At 45.2% G+C, this 18,380-nt stretch overlaps 1 protein-coding gene across 4 annotated transcripts in view; it reads left to right on the top strand.

Annotated features, from left to right (window-relative positions):
• The window catches only part of LOC124125966, a 55,974-nt gene that overhangs the window by 22,066 nt on the left and 15,528 nt on the right, over positions 1-18,380 (top strand). For 3 of the 4 annotated variants that reach the window (XM_046489385.2, XM_048388481.1, XM_046489386.2), the window contains 6 exons: positions 786-938; positions 1,330-1,437; positions 4,639-4,767; positions 9,835-9,990; positions 11,872-12,033; positions 14,678-14,756. In XM_046489385.2, coding sequence (XP_046345341.1) covers positions 786-938; positions 1,330-1,437; positions 4,639-4,767; positions 9,835-9,990; positions 11,872-12,033; positions 14,678-14,756 — 787 coding nt within the window. The remainder of the gene's footprint in view (positions 1-785; positions 939-1,329; positions 1,438-4,638; positions 4,768-9,834; positions 9,991-11,871; positions 12,034-14,677; positions 14,757-18,380) is intronic. The other variant, XM_046489388.2, reaches the window with a different exon arrangement.

Genomic DNA, 18,380 nt, shown 5'->3' on the forward strand with positions numbered 1-18,380 from the left:
GGCCCAGACTGTGGAGGGTCACCTCCTCTTGGAGAAGTACGTTGACTAGATATAGGCCCAGACTGTGGAGGGTCACCTCCTCTTGGAGAAGTACGTTGACTAGATATAGGCCCAGACTGTGGAGGGTCACCTCCTCTTGGGGAAGTATGTTGACTAGATATAGGCCCAGACTGTGGAGGGTCACCTCTTCTTGGAGAAAAACAATGACTAGATATAGGCCCAGACTGTGGAGGGTCACCTCCTCTTGGAGAAATATGTTGACTAGATATAGGCCCAGACTGTGGAGGGTCACCTCCTCTTGGAGAAATACGTTGACTAGATATAGGCCCAGACTGTGGAGGGTCACCTCCTCTTTGAGAAGTAAGTGACTAGATATAGGCCCAGACTGTGGAGGGTCACCTCCTCTTGGAGAAATATGTTGACTAGATATAGGCCCAGGCTGTGGAGGGTCACCTCCTCTTGGAGAAATACGTTGACTAGATATAGGCCCAGACTGTGGAGGGTCACCTCCTCTTTGAGAAGTACGTTGACTAGATATAGGCCCAGACTGTGGAGGGTCACCTCCTCTTGGAGAAGTACGTTGACTAGATGTAGGCCCAGACTGTGGAGGGTCACCTCTTGGAGAAGTACGTTGACTAGATATAGGCCCAGACTGTGGAGCGACATCCCCCTTTTCCTGGATCAGGTGTTCAGTGTGATTGGGCTGTTTCAAGAGGTATGCCTTTGACTATTTGACTTGAGTTCTAAGTGTATCCTCCAGGTGTGTACTGGGACATGTGTTGCAGGTCTGGCCAGGAGGAACTCTGCAGCCAGTCTGTTGAAGGAGATGATGAATGCCTTTAAATCCTCCTCCATGGAGAAAAGCTCTGAGCTGTCAGTTGTCAAGGAGCTGCCATCACTTTCCAAACATCCATCAGCAGCTGAGAAGACAAAAGCAGGTAACAGTCCTACGATATTAGATGCAGCCTCTCCCTTACAGGTCGCCGTGCTGTTTCAGGGAAGGTTATTGATTCTCAGTGACTTACACTGGAAGTGCTGAGCATGTTCCTGCTATTGCAAGGCTGGTTCTCTGTACCCATGAAGTAGTCACAGCTATAACACAGAGTTAAGGTTTCTAAACACAACAAGTCTTTATAGCAGAAATACTGACATGCCACAGGCTGACAGTACACATCTTTGTGGATAGAAGATCAGCAGAAGTCATTTTCAATTGTTTGTCATTTATCTTATCAATTATTAACTTCTTTGCATGAAATATATAAGCTGTTAAGGACTTCAATACATTGCTATTTACCACTCAGGTGTTGATATTTGTGGTACAATGTTTAGTGGCCGGCAAGGTCTCAAAAGACAAAAGGCAGACGCTAAAGAAGTCGAGGATACCAACTCCTGTCAGAAGACTGAGCCACTGCAGTTCTCGATCTGTGGAAGAATCTGGTATGAATAATCTTACACCATGGTGAACATAGTAGGCATTGTGATCCCCAGGAACATAGTAGGCATTGTGATCCCCAAGAACATAGTAGGCACTGTGATCCCCAGGAATATAGTAGGAACTGTGATTCCCAGGAACAAAGTAGGCATTGTGATCCCCAGGAACAAAGTAGGCATTGTGATCCCCAAGAACATAGTAGGCACTGTGATCCCCAGGAATATAGTAGGCACTGTGATTCCCAGGAACATAGTAGGCATTGTGATCCCCAGGGACATAAGGGGCATTGTGATCCCCAGGAATGTAGAAGGCATTGTGATCCCCAGGAATGTAGAAGGCATTGTGATCCCCAGGAACGTAGGAGGCATTGTGATCCCCAGGAACGTAGGGGGCATTGTGATCCCTAGGAACGTAGGAGGTATTGTGATCCCCAGGAACGTAGGAGGCATTGTGTTCCCCAGGAACGTAGGAGGCACTGTGATCCTCAGGAATTGCGGGTTGGTGTCAACCTTACACGTATGCCCCCATTCACAAAGCAATCTTAGCGCTAAGATGATCAGAACTCCCATACTTTAACATAGACTTATGACAGTCATAGCTCTACAATGGCTTTGTGGAATGGGGCCCAGGATTATTGTTGTCATTGTGTCAATTTTACATCAGGAATCAAGCAGGCATTGTGGGTAGCTGTCAGCCTTACACCAGGAATAAAGCAGGCATCGTGGGTAGCTGTCAGTCTTACAGCAGGAATACAGTGTACATTGTGGGTAGCTGTCAGTCTTACACCAGGATTAAAGTGGACATTATTGGTAGCTGCCAATCTTACACCAGGATTAAAGTGGACATTGTGGGTAGCTGTCAGTCTTACACCAGGATTAAAGTGGACATTGTGGGTAGCTGTCAGTCTTACACCAGGATTAAAGTGAACATTGTGGGTAGCTGTCAGTCTTACACCAGGATTAAAGTGGACATTGTGGGTAGCTGTCAGTCTTACACCAGGATTAAAGTGGACATTGTGGGTAGCTGTCAGTCTTACACCAGGATTAAAGTGGACATTGTGGGTAGCTGTCAGTCTTACACCAGGATTAAAGTGGACATTGTGGGTAGCTGTCAGTCTTACACCAGGATTAAAGTGGACATTGTGGGTAGCTGTCAGTCTTACACCAGGATTAAAGTGGACATTGTGGGTAGCTGCCAATCTTACACCAGGATTAAAGTGGACATTGTGGGTAGCTGTCAGTCTTACACCAGGATTAAAGTGGACATTGTGGGTAGCTGCCAATCTTACACCAGGATTAGAGTGGACATTGTGGGTAGCTGTCAGTCTTACACCAGGAATACAGTGTACATTGTGGGTAGCTGTCAGTCTTACACCAGGAATACAGTGTACATTGTGGGTAGCTGTCAGTCTTACAGCAGGAATACAGTGTACATTGTGGGTAGCTGTCAGTCTTACACCAGGAATACAGTGTACATTGTGGGTAGCTGTCAGTCTTACATCAGGAATACAGTGTACATTGTGGGTAGCTGTCAATCTTACACCAGGAATAAAGCAGGCATTGTGGGTAGCTGTCAATCTTACACCAGGAATACAGTGTACATTGTGGGTAGCTGTCAGTCTTACACCAGGAATACAGTGTACATTGTGGGTAGCTGTCAATCTTACAGCAGGAATACAGTGTACATTGTGGGTAGCTGTCAGTCTTACACCAGGAATACAGTGTACATTGTGGGTAGCTGTCAGTCTTACAGCAGGAATACAGTGTACATTGTGGGTAGCTGTCAATCTTACACCAGGAATAAAGCAGGCATTGTGGGTAGCTGTCAATCTTACACCAGGAATACAGTGTACATTGTGGGTAGCTGTCAGTCTTACACCAGGAATACAGTGTACATTGTGGGTAGCTGTCAATCTTACACCAGGAATACAGTGTACATTGTGGGTAGCTGTCAGTCTTACACCAGGAATACAGTGTACATTGTGGGTAGCTGTCAATCTTACACCAGGAATACAGTGTACATTGTGGGTAGCTGTCAATCTTACACCAGGAATAAAGCAGGCATTGTGGGTAGCTGTCAATCTAACACCAGGAATACAGTGTACATTGTGGGTAGCTGTCAATCTTACACCAGGAATAAAGCAGGCATTGTGGGTAGCTGTCAGTCTTACACCAGGAATACAGTGTACATTGTGGGTAGCTGTCAATCTTACACCAGGAATAAAGCAGGCATTGTGGGTAGCTGTCAATCTTACACCAGGAATACAGTGTACATTGTGGGTAGCTGTCAGTCTTACACCAGGAATACAGTGTACATTGTGGGTAGCTGTCAATCTTACACCAGGAATACAGTGTACATTGTGGGTAGCTGTCAGTCTTACACCAGGAATACAGTGTACATTGTGGGTAGCTGTCAGTCTTACAGCAGGAATACAGTGTACATTGTGGGTAGCTGTCAATCTTACACCAGGAATAAAGCAGGCATTGTGGGTAGCTGTCAGTCTTACAGCAGGAATACAGTGTACATTGTGGGTAGCTGTCAATCTTACACCAGGAATAAAGCAGGCATTGTGGGTAGCTGTCAGTCTTACAGCAGGAATACAGTGTCCATTGTGGGTAGCTGTCAATCTTACACCAGGAATACAGTGTACATTGTGGGTAGCTGTCAATCTTACACCAGGAATAAAGCAGGCATTGTGGGTAGCTGTCAATCTTACACCAGGAATACAGTGTACATTGTGGGTAGCTGTCAATCTTACACCAGGAATAAAGCAGGCATTGTGGGTAGCTGTCAGTCTTACAGCAGGAATACAGTGTACATTGTGGGTAGCTGTCAGTCTTACACCAGGAATACAGTGTACATTGTGGGTAGCTGTCAATCTTACACCAGGAATAAAGCAGGCATTGTGGGTAGCTGTCAGTCTTACACCAGGAATACAGTGTACATTGTGGGTAGCTGTCAATCTTACACCAGGAATAAAGCAGGCATTGTGGGTAGCTGTCAGTCTTACAGCAGGATTAAAGTGGACATTGTGGGTAGTACATCTGAAGTACATCTGAAGGTGGTGTTGAGAATCTAGGATAGTATCAGATAACAGTACTTCATGCTTTACTGTCGCCAGGGAGGAGCTCCTATCAAGACATGCTGTTTATTATGATGGAGGGTGTGGTTGATCACGGTGGTCAAAAGTATTTGCTTTTTAACAGTGTTTCAGCCTGCTTATTCTACTCCTACTGTGACAAGAACCGGGGAGAGACTTTTTTCAGCTAAAACCGATGAAGAGAGTAGTCACACCTACACCTACAGATGGACCATGGGATCCCCTACAACACAAGGTATCGATAGTTAATTTTTGTATATTATCCTGCATTAGTACCTTTATGCTCTACTGCTAGTGTTCTGACCTTGGAGATGGAGCTGTGAGAGGTCTGGCTACAGAAGTTGTGCGGCTTCCCTCCTCCCAAAGCAACCACGTGACTGTAAGAGGCGTGGTCATGCACAATCACATCACTGCCAGTCATTGACCTATACAGATATCTGAGAACTAAGCTCCCCAGTTTGAAGAAGCAGATAGCCTTTCCTTTTCTCTATCCTCTGATAATCAATATGTTCTCAATTATGTAGGTTTTTTGTTGTTGCCTGTTCAAACTAGTATGTAACCAAATAAACAGTTGTGTACCATCAACCTGAGAAAGGGCCTCCCTACATAAACAAGCATACAAACTCCTATTGCCGCTTATGCAACATATGCACAAACCTTTATTGCCTACAACTACGACTACCTCTCATGCGTCGTTGGCTCCTTTAGAGGAAGTCACTGCACCTTGTTGGTCTTTTGCTCCTTTAGAGGAAGCCACTGCACCTCGTCCGTCTTTGGCTCCTTTAGGGGAAGTAACTGCACCTCGTAGGTCTTTGGCTCCTTTAGAGGAAGCCACTGCACGTCGTCCGTCTTTGGCTCCTTTAGAGGAAGTCACTGCACCTCGTCGTTCTTTGGCTCCTTTAGAGGAAGTCACTGCACCTCGTCGTTCTTTGGCTCCTTTAGAGGAAGTCACTGCACCTCGTCGTTCTTTGGCTCCTTTAGGGGAAGCCACTGCACGTCGTCCGTCTTTGGCTCCTTTAGAGGAAGCCACTGCACGTCGTCCGTCTTTGGCTCCTTTAGAGGAAGCCTCTGCATCTCGTCCGTCTTTGGCTCCTTTAGAGGAAGCCACTGCACCTCATCCATCTTTGGCTCCTTTAGAGGAAGCCTCTGCACCTCGTCCGTCTTTGGCTCCTTTAGAGGAAGCGACTGAACCTCGTCCGTCTTTGGCTCCCTTAGAGGAAGCCACTGGGCCTCATTGGTCTCACACATGTGGCTCTACCTCTCCCGGGTCTTCCCGTCATACTTCAAATTTCTCTCACTCCAGACGTAGGTTGCGCAGTTGTTACCCGCTTCGTCAGCAATATGGCCATCATTCGGATTCTTTGACTAGCTCAGTCGGCATGTCCTTCGAATTGACCATGTTGGAGTAAGATAGGCACTTAGTTTTGGTTTGGATTGCGTTCCCTTTCCGGGTGCGAATGTTGATCAAAGGGAAACAATTTGGTCTATTCCACCAGACCCTAAACTCACAGATTTAATTTTGGCATTGGATGATGATTTCTCCAAACCGTCCCTCACTCTGGCCTTTAAAGCACCTCATTATAGGATGTTATGTTTTCATGTTTAAAGTCACAGAATATGCTCATACTCTGGACAATTCATTTACATAGCATGACAGGCTCTTCAAGGCCGACAAGTCTTCGTATGCCTGATACCCGGCTTGCTTTTGTTGAAACGGAAATTCGGCGGTCCCTTAAACCCTCACCCGTTTTGGCCTCATCTGCCAGACCCATTGATCAGGATCTTACCAAGGACAATCCTAATCGAGTCAATCATGTACTGACTATGATGTCATTTCAGCAATGTCAAATCGACCACTGACACAATCATCTCCAGGTGGCCTTGGCGGAGTTTAATACCACCAGTCACTTAGGTTATCTTGCTCTTACGGACTGGGATTCCAAGTTTAAAAGACAAGTCCTATGTCAGGAGTCACCCTTGTAGTGCATCCTTAGTTATTCAGTGGTGCTATCTCTGAAACCCATGCACTTGTCTCCAGTTTTGCCAGGGATGAAATGGCACTTAAAACTTTTGAGCACATCTACAATCAGTCTAAACTTAAACCAGCTAAAACAGGCTTTTTCTTTTTCCTTTTGTGGGACTGGTCAAGGTCAAGAACATTCCAAGCCACAAGGCAATCAACCCCCCTGTGGCCAACACAAGTCCAGGGGTGGTGACAACAGAGGCAGGCGCTGATGCCTTGGCGCCCGATGCCTGGGATCTCCCTACCCCAGCCGTCTCAGTCATAGACACACCAAGTAGGTGGGAGATTGGACAGGTTTGGGGCCAATTGGACAATTCTTCAAGATCCATTTGTCACCAACATCCTCCGTCAGGGGTACCGTTTCTCGCTCATAGGAGACCCACCATTAATTTCTTACCACACAGCGGAGACCATTCAACTTGTGGTGCTGGTGATACAGTGGTGCATCCAGGATTATATTCTTCAGTATTCCTTGTGCCCAAGAAGGACTCAACCAAATTTTGGATGATACACAATCGCACCGTCTTCAACAAGTTCCTCAGGTTCTTCTTCCAAGATATCCACTACCAGTGGGTGGTTCTCCCATCTGGCTTGTCCATAGTCCCGGGGTTAAGTACCCGGATTACCAAGCCAATTACCACATACCCAAACCTGAGGACCGTTCCGTTCGAGTCTTACATCGATGACTGCCTACCGAACCATCAGGACATGGAAACCCTTCTACTTCACGCATCGTCTACAACTGGGATGGATTGTCAACGAGCTCAAGTCAGAACTCACCCCGTCATTCAAGCTCCAGTTCATAGGCAGCGTGTTTCATAAAACTACAGCACCATCTTCCTGCCCTTCATTAAGCTCGCTCCATGCATCAATGGCAGGTGTTAATGTGTCTTCTTATGTCAGCTCAGGATCTGACAGCCAGAGGCCGACTACAACTACGTCAGATACAGCAATTTCTGTCCCTGTTTATTCTTCGTCAGAACCCGCGGACTTCCATAGCACTCCCATCTCACCTTCGCCTGTATCTCTTCTGGTGGACAGTGAGATCGAATGTCTGCGACGGCGTGCCCCTTGAGACCGCTCAAGTCTTCTCTCCACCTGTTCGTCTCTGGGCTGTGGTCAAACAATCAACTCCAATGGCACATAAACAAACTAGAACCAGAAGCACTCATCCTGGCCGTGTCTCACTGGCAGTGCCAGCCGTATCCACAGACACCACCACAGTGCTTTTGAACCTCTCCAATCAGCGTCTTTCTTCAATCTAACCAAAAAGATGTTTTTTCTCTTAGCGTTAGCTACAGCGGCTTGATTCAGTGAATTACATGCCCTTGACTACTCCTGAGTATGGTTCAAGTGTAGAGCGCAGGTGCTGTCCATCTGGGGCTGTGCAAGGATATCATCGGTAAAAATCTACTACCAGCCGGACAGATCCGTCGAGGATGAACTTCTTTTGTAACAAATTTGAGCCTTGAGGCTTTTCCTCCGTCGATCCAAGACACAATGTCGATCTGGAAAATGACTATTTATTCCCGTCTCGCCTACATCCAAGATGGAAGTTAGTCGTAACACTATCTCACTATGGCTGCGTTTCATTATACTGCCTTCATATAAATCAGCGGGATGAATCCGCCTAGAACCAACAACCCCCATGAGATTCGAGCAGTCGCTTCGACCATGGCTCTCCACTGCAACTGCTCCATTCAATCTATCATGGAGGGTTGTTTTGGGCACTCGGATACTGTCTTTGCCAGTCATTATCTCCGAGACGTGGCTCTTGAAGATGTGCAAGGTGTTCATAGTAGTGGTGGTAGCGAAACAGTCCACTCACTGACCACAGATGATTTTGATTCTGACACCTTAGAAGTGACCATGCGACCTCCCTGATAATAATGACCCCAGACAAGGACGTTTTGGTTTCCGCTTATGCCAGCTGACGCCCCTTTTAATTTTCCTGTTTTTCCATGACTGGATTTCACACCTCCTACTTTTCTTTGTTGTGTGGCTCTATTTGACAGGAAGGCCTGTGATTTCTGCTTTTCCTTCTCAGGCTGATATCTGGTAACCCAGGCTGGTTGGAGGGTTTGTCCTAATGTCCATCTGAAAGGAATGCCCCCCTTAGTTCCATCTGGGTAACCCAGGCTGGTTGGAGGGTTTGTCCTAGCTAATGTCCATCTGCAAGGAATGCCCCCCTTAGTTCCATCTGATAAAGATGCATCAAGGTAGTAATGCAGGATAGGATAAAAAGATTGGTAAAATCTAAATATATTTTTACATTGGGGTACTTATCCTGCAATACTACGTCTAAAGTGACCTCTCATTGCGAAGTTCTTTCAGAGGGTCCATCACTAGCAGTGATGTGATTGTGTGTGACCCTGCCACATCTGGTCTTGTGGTCGCTGTGGGGAGAAGGAAGCCACACCACTAGTGGGTACAACAACTTCTGTAGCCTCTCACAGCTCCCTTCACCTAGGTCAGAAAAATAGCAGGAGAAGCATTAATTTAGTAATGCAGGATAAATATCCATATGTAAAAAATATTTAGATTTTAGTAACACCTGACCCAGGCAGTAGACACACCAACACAAGGTATCGCTAGAACAGATAGAACGGGGGTGACAGTGACGTTGGTTGTGTGCTGGATCCTGTTGACATATAGAATCTCACCCTCGTGTCTTGTGATATTAAATATATCAACACAGTTGATAAAAGTAAAAAAAAAAATCATGAGGGTGAGATTCTATTTATCATCCAACATCAGTCTCCAGACCCATGAAGATTCCGGGGTAGAAGAGGTCTTCAGCAACCCCTGCTTGCCGTAAAAGGTGACTATGCTTGTCGTAAAAGGTGGCTAACAGAATCGGGTGGTGCATGTCATCGATCCCAATTGTGTGGATCGATGCTCATGATATTAATCACTGGATTGTCTGGTCCAGACTCGATTATTTACAGACCGCCGTCATATAGCTGGAATATTGCTGAGTGCGATGTTAAACAACAATCCAATCCAATCCAATCCAGTCCAACTTTTTCAGTTTGTAGACAGTAATAAGCAGTGTCTTAAGTGTTTAAAGTATTGCTAACAGCTTCAGTAGCAGAGCCATTAGTGACGTCATTTGATTGTGACATCATGGTAACCAATGATGTCACAATGGTCTGCAAAGCATTGTGATGTATTTTAATTGCAATGATATCTACAATGTAGATATCGCTTGATCTCACCCATGCGATATCTGCTGTGGGAGCCAGTTTTGGATGATGAAAGTGCTTTGAACCTCCACAGATGACACCGTGGCACCGGACACACACAGCAGAAGCAGGTCCCCCCCTGGATGTGTCGGCAGGCTGACTCGCAAGAGACTCAACTCTACAACCAAACCATGTGCCAAGTCCCTGGGAAAAGTAGACTTCTCTCAGAATCTGTCTCCTATACTCACAGGTTTGTCTTCCTTCATTAATTGACTGTTGCATTCACCTCTAGGATGGTCGGTAATGTTGAGGCATTTGACATTATAAATGAGAACTGGAATACTGTTCAAAGCGGTGTTGACCCATCTCGCTCACTCTCATAAAGATGTTGAACAATATCAACTTCACAGACTGCTTATTTCATGATTAACGCACACAAAACTGTAGACCACCGACCAAATCAGGGACATTGTTCAGTGCAATAATCATAACACAAGCCAGTCAGGAATCAGTAGTTTGTTTGTAGGCATGACCTAATTTTCTTTTTGTTTTATTGAACCATAACCCCCAAAAATACTGCTTGCTTAGCCTTCCATAGAATCACTTGCAGTTTATGTATTCACATACGTTCCTCCAAAGTCAAGATGTACTCAACCCTGTTCCATGCATTTCCACATATTTCCACAATGTACTGATTGTGATTATATAAAATTTAGTGTTGATTCTATCTTTATCCTGTGTACACTAAGAATAATAAAGAGTTCTGATTAAGATCTATAAATGGTTATGGAAATAATGACAGATTCAGTTTTAAGAACATAACTACAATTCAATTAACAGTGTAAATATTTAGGTTATTATGTAAAAAATGTTTTTATTTGAAGTTTGTATGAAAAGGTTTTGTTATTTTACATCATTCATTAAATTGCATTTGGGTCTGAAGCTTGAGAAGTACCGTATTTTCTTGAGTATAGTGAGCACCCCTCTCTAGTGAACTCAGTATTTTGGCCCAAAAACATTTGAAATATTTTGCGCAGAAAAAAACCTACACGTTACCCCTTCAGCTAATTCCGGTAAACAAACGGGTGATAAGAAACTTGGTCAGAACAAATTTTGAAATTTGAGATAAAAAAATCACCAGACATGTTGATTAACCGTTTAAATTGTATTTTTTGCAGGGATTAAGATCACCTCTTGTATTTTCTCGTAAACTAAGCCGGAGACCGCAATCAGCAGTACATGATGTTTTCTTGGAATCTACCGGTGTTTCGGTTAAAACTTGCCCAATGATATAACTTTAAAGGATGTTGATGCAAGGATCAAGAAAAATTGTATCTGAAACAATTTTTTTTATCAGGAATAATATATTCCAATATCATGTTATTTTAGTTGCAGCTTTTACTAAATATATTGAGAATAATAATAACCCTAAGTGAAGCACTTTGGTGCAGCTGATCGCTATTGCTGGTTAATTTTTTTCACATGGAACAATTTGACCAGTCACCATAGAGGCTCCTGCACACATGATTGTGAGAACTACATGTTGACATAGAATCATCAAACTACAACAAATATAACTTATAACGAGTCAAAGTATGGTGTTTATGATATATGTATCCATTCTCTGTCAACTATAGTTAGTTTCAAGGCCTTAATAGCGGTAATTCCGACTATGGTTGCTGTTAATAACACAGTGAGTTGTGTGATCTTCCGATCGCTTCACACACGATTTCGCCAAAATTAGGGGCGGTCGGGTAGCCAAGTGGTTAAAGCGGCGTAAAACCAAACTCACTCACTCACCGAAATTAATTAAAACAATATAAGAAGGAATTTTGAATAAAGTTAATGAAACATGTTACAAAGTCCAGATATACAATGGACACTTTTTATAACCAGACAGTGTAATTACAAGATTACATTGTGTACACCAGTATGGATTTGTTGACATGGTATTTCCGGTGTTACGTGCTCATGGCAATGTCTTTGCTTTGGGGAAGAAAACATCAAAATGATTATAGTGTGTATAATGCGCACCCCTGTTTTTACACAGCTGTGTTTTTGAGGGGAAAAGTGTGCACTATACTCAAGAAAATACTGTACTCACTCACTCACTCACTCACTCACTCCACAGATGGGAGGAACACAAGCGTCACAACTACTAAAACAGTGACAGGCTCCCTGTCCAAGTTCATCGGACGACTCAACCATAAAAGACTAAATTCAACAACAAAAACCTGTGCAAAGTCCCTCGGCAAGATAGACTTCTCCCAGGCTCTGTCTCCAATAATCAAAGGTTCATCTCTTCGTTATAAATCCCTTCTGTAATTATATGGTGCCACTACACGGTGCCACTACACTGTGCCACTACACGGTGCCACTAGACTGTGCCACTACACTGTGCCACTACACTGTGCCACTACACCGTGCCACCACACTGGGCCACTACACTGGGCCACTACACCGTGCCACTACATGGTGCCACTACACTGGGCCACTACACTGTGCCACTACACTGTGCCACTACACGGTGCCACTTCACTGTGCCACTACACCGTGTCACTACACCGTGCCACTACACCGTGCCACTACACGGTGCCACTACACGGTGCCACTACACCGTGCCACTACACCGTGCCACTACACCGTGCCACTACACTGTGCCACTACACGGTGCCACTTCACGGTGCCACTACACCGTGCCGCTACACTGTGCCGCTACACTGTGCCGCTACACTGTGCCACTACACTGTGCCACTACACGGTGCCACTACACTGTGCCAATACACCGTGCCACTACACGGTGCCACTACACTGTGCCACTACACGGTGCCACTTCACCGTGCCACTACACCGTGCCACTACACTGTGCGACTACACGGTGCCACTACACTGTGCCACTACACCGTGCCACGCCACTACACTGTGCCACTTCACGGTGCCACTACACTGTGCCACTACACGTTGCCACTACACGGTGCCACTACACTGTGCCACTACACTGTGCCACTACAAGGTGCCACTACACGGTGCCACTTCACTGTGCCACTACACGGTGCCACTACACTGTGCCACTACACTGTGCCACTACACTGTGCCACTACACTGTGCCACTACACGGTGCCACTACACGGTGCCACTACATGGTGCCACTACACCGTGCCACTACACTGTGCCACTACATGGTGCCACTACACTGTGCCACTACACTGGGCCACTACACTGGGCCACTACACTGTGCCACTACACTGTGCCACTACACTGTGCCACTACATGGTGCCACTACACGGTGCCACTACACTGTGCCACTACACTGTGCCACTACACCGTGCCACTACACTGGGCCACTACACTGGGCCACTACACCGTGCCACTACATGGTGCCACTACACTGGGCCACTACACTGGGCCACTACACTGGGCCACTACACTGGGCCACTACACGGTGCCACTACACGGTGCCACTACACTGGGCCACTACACTGGGCCACTACATGGTGCCACTACACTGGGCCACTACATGGTGCCACTACACTGGGCCACTACACTGGGCCACTACACTGGGCCACTACACGGTGCCACTACATGGTGCCACTACACTGTGCCACTACATGGTGCCACTTACAAGCAGGATAGAAGGATACTTATGATTAAGAAAGGTTTGATCATATACCTCATATAGGAAGATACTTATGATTAAGAAAGGTTTGATCATATGCCTCATATAGAAGGATAATTATGTTTAAGAAAGGTTTGATCATATACCTCATATAGAAGGATACTTATGATTAAAGAAGGTTTGATCATATACCTCATGTAGAAGTATACTTATGATTAAGAAAGGTTTGATCATATACCTCATATAGAAGGATACTTATGATTAAAGAAGGTTTGATCATATACCTCATATAGAAGTATACTTATGATTAAGAAAGGTTTGATCATATACCTCATAAAGAAGGATACTTATGATTAAAGAAGGTTTGATCATATGCCTCATATAGAAGGGTACTTATTAAGAAAAGTTTGATCATATACCTCATATAGAAGGATACTAATGATTAAGAAAGGTTTGATCATATACCTTGTACAGAAGTATACTTATGATTAAAGGGAGGTTTGATCATATACATCATATAAATTCAAAAGAAATTTTTCTGGGATTATTTTTAGCGACAATGTGAACAGCCTGCTGCAGTTCCTGCTTTAGTCAGTGTACAAACATGTTTCCACTTTCATGTATCCAGGCTTCTCGTGTTTCCACGTTCCCATGTTCCCATGTTTCAGTGTTTCCATGTTTCCGTGTTCCTAAGTTTCATGTTTGTATGTTTGTTTATTTGTATGTTTCCGTGTTCCCAATGTTTTCATGTTCCTTGTTCCCATGTTTTTGTGTTTCCATGTTCTTGGGTTCCTGTGTTTCCATGTTTCCATGTTTTCCATGTTCCCATGTTTCCATGTTCTTGGGTTCCTGTGTTTCCATGTTTCCATGTTTCCATGTTTCAATGTTCCCATGTTTTTGTGTTTCCATGTTTTCCATGTTCTTGGGTTCCTGTGTTTCCATGTTTCCATGTTCCCATGTTTCCATGTTCTTGGGTTCCTGTGTTTCCATGTTTCCATGTTTCCATGTTCCCATGTTTCCATGTTCTTGGGTTCCTGTGTTTCCATGTTTCCATGTTTCCATGTTCCCATGTTTCCATGTTCTTGGGTTCCTGTGTTTCCATGTTTCCATGTTTTTGTGTTTCCATGTTTTCCATGTTCTTGGGTTCCTGTGTTTCCATGTTTCCATGTTCCCATGTTTCCATGTTCTTGGGTTCCTGTGTTTCCATGTTTCCATGTTTCCATGTTCCCATGTTTCCATGTTCTTGGGTTCCTGTGTTTCCATGTTTCTGTGTTTCCAAGTTCCCATGTTTCCATGTTCCCATGTTTTTGTGTTTCCCCAGCAGAGGCAGCTGAGAGGAGAAGGTCTGCAGAGGCAACCCCTGTGAAGCTTTGGAAACGTAATTCTCCAAACAAGGAAAAGTAGGTACCAAGATTCTATGGAAATAGTAGAAACTACAGTGACAGTTATCTGTCGACCCCCAAAATCAAATAAATATGTTAATAGTTACTCTTGTTTCAAGATATTTGCAGAGACCAAGCTTTCCAATTTGTAAACTTATACCAGCTCACACTATGCATTTCTTCCTTCTTCTGTGGGGCACGGGTGTCCCAGTCATATAAGGCACCGCGATTCGCTGGGCAGAGTTGCGTCCCTTGGGCACGCTAGAAACCTATGATTGTGGGTTCGAATCCCGGTTTGCAACGATTATGTTTCTAGGTTTGTCAGCACCATACCCATGCTCGTGGGTTTGACCGAAGTGGTAAACGTCTGAGATCACTTTGGACTTTCCTCCTACATTAAACTGACATGCTGTGATATAACTGGAATAATGTTAAAAGCGGCGTTAAAAACCCAACTCACTACCTGGTACCTGTTTGACAACAGGAATTGGGAAGTCGCACAGCATTTAGCTTCAGAAACAGCACCAAGAGGACCAGTAAAAAAAGGAGCACCCTTGACCACCATTCATCCCTTCACAGTGGGACCTCTGTGAGGTTGTTGGATCTAAAAAACAGTTCTTTTCATGGCTGAGGTCATGGTCATCAAGGACAACGTGGTTACTACTCCTCCAACTGGCGTTCTGTCTCCTTCCTGAAACCCTACTTCGAGGGTGACAATTGCTGGGTTTCAATCTCCCGACCAATCTCACTGCGTCAGCATCTTCAGTGGAGGCTGGAGATGTCGAAAATTTGCGCCGGAGTCTCTTTGCGGCTATATACCCCAACCCAACACCTCAACCCTTGGAAGCTCACTTCCACGATCTATACTGAACCAAATTAAAAACTTCACAATCTTTAAATTTTAACATTTTGACCAGTTATCATTGTGGGCCTTTATTGTGTATTTAAACAGTAATGGCCACGAATTGTCTTCAGATAACACCCGTTTTTGTGCAGGTGAATTGATCAAAATCATGTGCACAGCACTATAGTGGCAAAAGTGGTTTTACACGTGCAACTGGTCACGTGGCCATAATACCGCACGTGTTTTCAGCCATACTTGTTAGCAGTCATTAGCAAAAAAAGAAAAACACAAGAAACAAATGTCTTTACGGCCATTTGTCATGCCACGCCTTTCAAATGTGCAACGTGAACGTACCATCGGCATGTAGCAGACGGGAACGTCCGTAGCTGAAGTCGCAAGGACGATGGGTTGTAGTCGACGGACTGTTTATGATTTACAGACGCGTCTACAGCAAACGGGTACCACCGCTGATCACCCTCGGCCAGGTCGACCACGTGTGATGTCACATGCAGAGGATCGTCAGATTGTCTTACGTCACCTCCGTAACCGATTTTTGACGGCTTCATCAACCAGAAATGAACTGTTTAGGGGTTGACTGAGTGCGCAAACTGTTCGAAACCGTCTGAGAACTGCTCACCTTCAAGCACGACGCCAATACTGCGGGCCGATTCTGACTCAATTATACAGACGTCAACGTCAATTGTGGGCACAGCAACCCTTACGATGGACGCAGAGGAATTGGAAATAAGTCGTCTTCAGTGATGAATCCTGATTTAATCTTCGATTTGCTGATGGTAGGGCGAGGGTGTGGAGGCGCCGTCATGAACGTTATGCCCAGTGTTGTGTACAGGAAGTTGACAGATTTCGAGGCGGAAGTGTCATGGTGTGGGGTGCTTTCTGTGGCAATGCACGTTCCAGGCTTCTTGTCGTCCGTGGCAACCTCAACGCTGCTGCTTAACGCAACCAGGTACTGGCACCAGAACTTCTGCCTTTTATGGCAGCACATGGACCCGGTTTGATCTTCCAACACGACAATGCCAGACCCCACACAACAATTTTGACAAGGAATTTCCTTCAGAATGCGGGAGCCAACATCATGGACAGGCCGTCAAGGTCTCCCGACTTCAATCCCATCGAACACGTCTGGGATGCTCTTGGCAGAAGTCTGCGCACTCTCCAGAACCAACCACAGAATTTGCAAGATCTTGGCACCAATGGCGTCGTCTTCCCAATCATGTGTTCACAAGCATCACTAGGTCCATGCGGAGGCGTTGTGTGGCAGTTGTCAATGTACATAGTGGCCATACACGCTACTAAACTTGTGTGCCATCAGATTCTCGTGCTTGGGACTTATGATTTAAACTGTTGATGTTATTACCGAATACCGTAAGTGCTTGGAACAAATTATGGTTACTACTGTTAATTAAAATCCTTCTTTGGACATTAATGATTAAAAATTACCTTCTCTGATACATTTGTCCGTTGTATATCATATATGGGATTACTTTTAAAAATGTGAAGTTTTTAATTTGACTCAGTATACAAGTGGCAGGGTGCTGGTCGATTCAACGAAAAGCAACTCCATATCAACAACCTCGAAGTCAAGGCGGTCATTCTGGTGGTGTCCCACTGGACAGAGCTCTTTGTGTGTCACACCTCATGATCCAGGGCTCCACCACAACGACGTACCTCCTGTCGCTAGAATTCTTCCAGTTGGTCCACTCTCTGAATGTTCAGGTCAAAGTGAGGCATGTTCCTGGATACACAATGTCATAGCCGACCTATTCCGACCAGACCAACCATCACCAACAGAATGGAATTGCCACCCGATGATTTTTCCTTGGATTTGCCAACTTGACCTCTTCGCAACCAGATTCTACCCATCTTTCCCATCCTGAATCCAAAACACTCTGGACATTTTGTGGAAGTACCTCCATGCTTACTCCTTTCCCCCCGACTGGCCTTCTACCTCTGATCATTCAAAAGGTGGCATCCACCAACCAACTTTGACTGCTTTTGATTGCGCCCTAATGGCCAACTCAATGTTGGTTCACAATGTTGGCAAAGATTACAGAAGGAATGTTCCACAATCTTCCACAGCCGGACAATCTTCTCTTGCCTCACTCCCACCTACTTCATCCATCGCCTGAAACCGTACATCTTTACGTATGGCTCATCTCCTAAAGTCACTTGTCGCCAAAGGGTATTTGAAGAGAGTAGCCAAGACCATCACTAAGGCTCACCCTACCTCTGAAAAGGCCTGATGGAAAGTGTTCAAAGCTTACTGCTGTGCTCGGACATCACCAACCCAACCACTGCTTCTCCTCAACAGGTGAGCTTAAGAGCTCCACTTTGGCTACTTATCTTGCTGCGATCAAATCCGTCATTGCCATTAGAACCATGTCTAAGATCTCCATGGTTTCTGAGCTACAGTCACTCATTGGGTCCTGCAAGTTGACTGACCAGTCATCTCCATTCCGGCCACACACTTGGGATCTTACTGTCATCCTCTGCCATTTGACCTTCTACAGAGTGTGAACTTCGGGTTGATCACCCTCAAGACGTTTTGTCTCCTGGCCCTTGAACCTGCTGCTGAGTGAGTGAGATCCATGCTCTTGATGTTAACAGGATCCAGGTTGAGCAAATACAGAATGAGAAGATCTTTCTGAGGCTTCCTGTCATTGGCGGCCATCCTGAGCCCAGATGATCATGAAGACATCTCCTTATGCCCGGCTAGAGCTCTCCGCATCCTCCCGGTATCTACCTCTTCAACATACCTGCAAGAGTCTTCCATACCA

Source organism: Haliotis rufescens, unplaced genomic scaffold (genome assembly GCF_023055435.1).
Source record: "Haliotis rufescens isolate VD_foot unplaced genomic scaffold, xgHalRufe1.0.p SCAF_72, whole genome shotgun sequence".
NCBI lineage: Eukaryota > Metazoa > Mollusca > Gastropoda > Lepetellida > Haliotidae > Haliotis > Haliotis rufescens.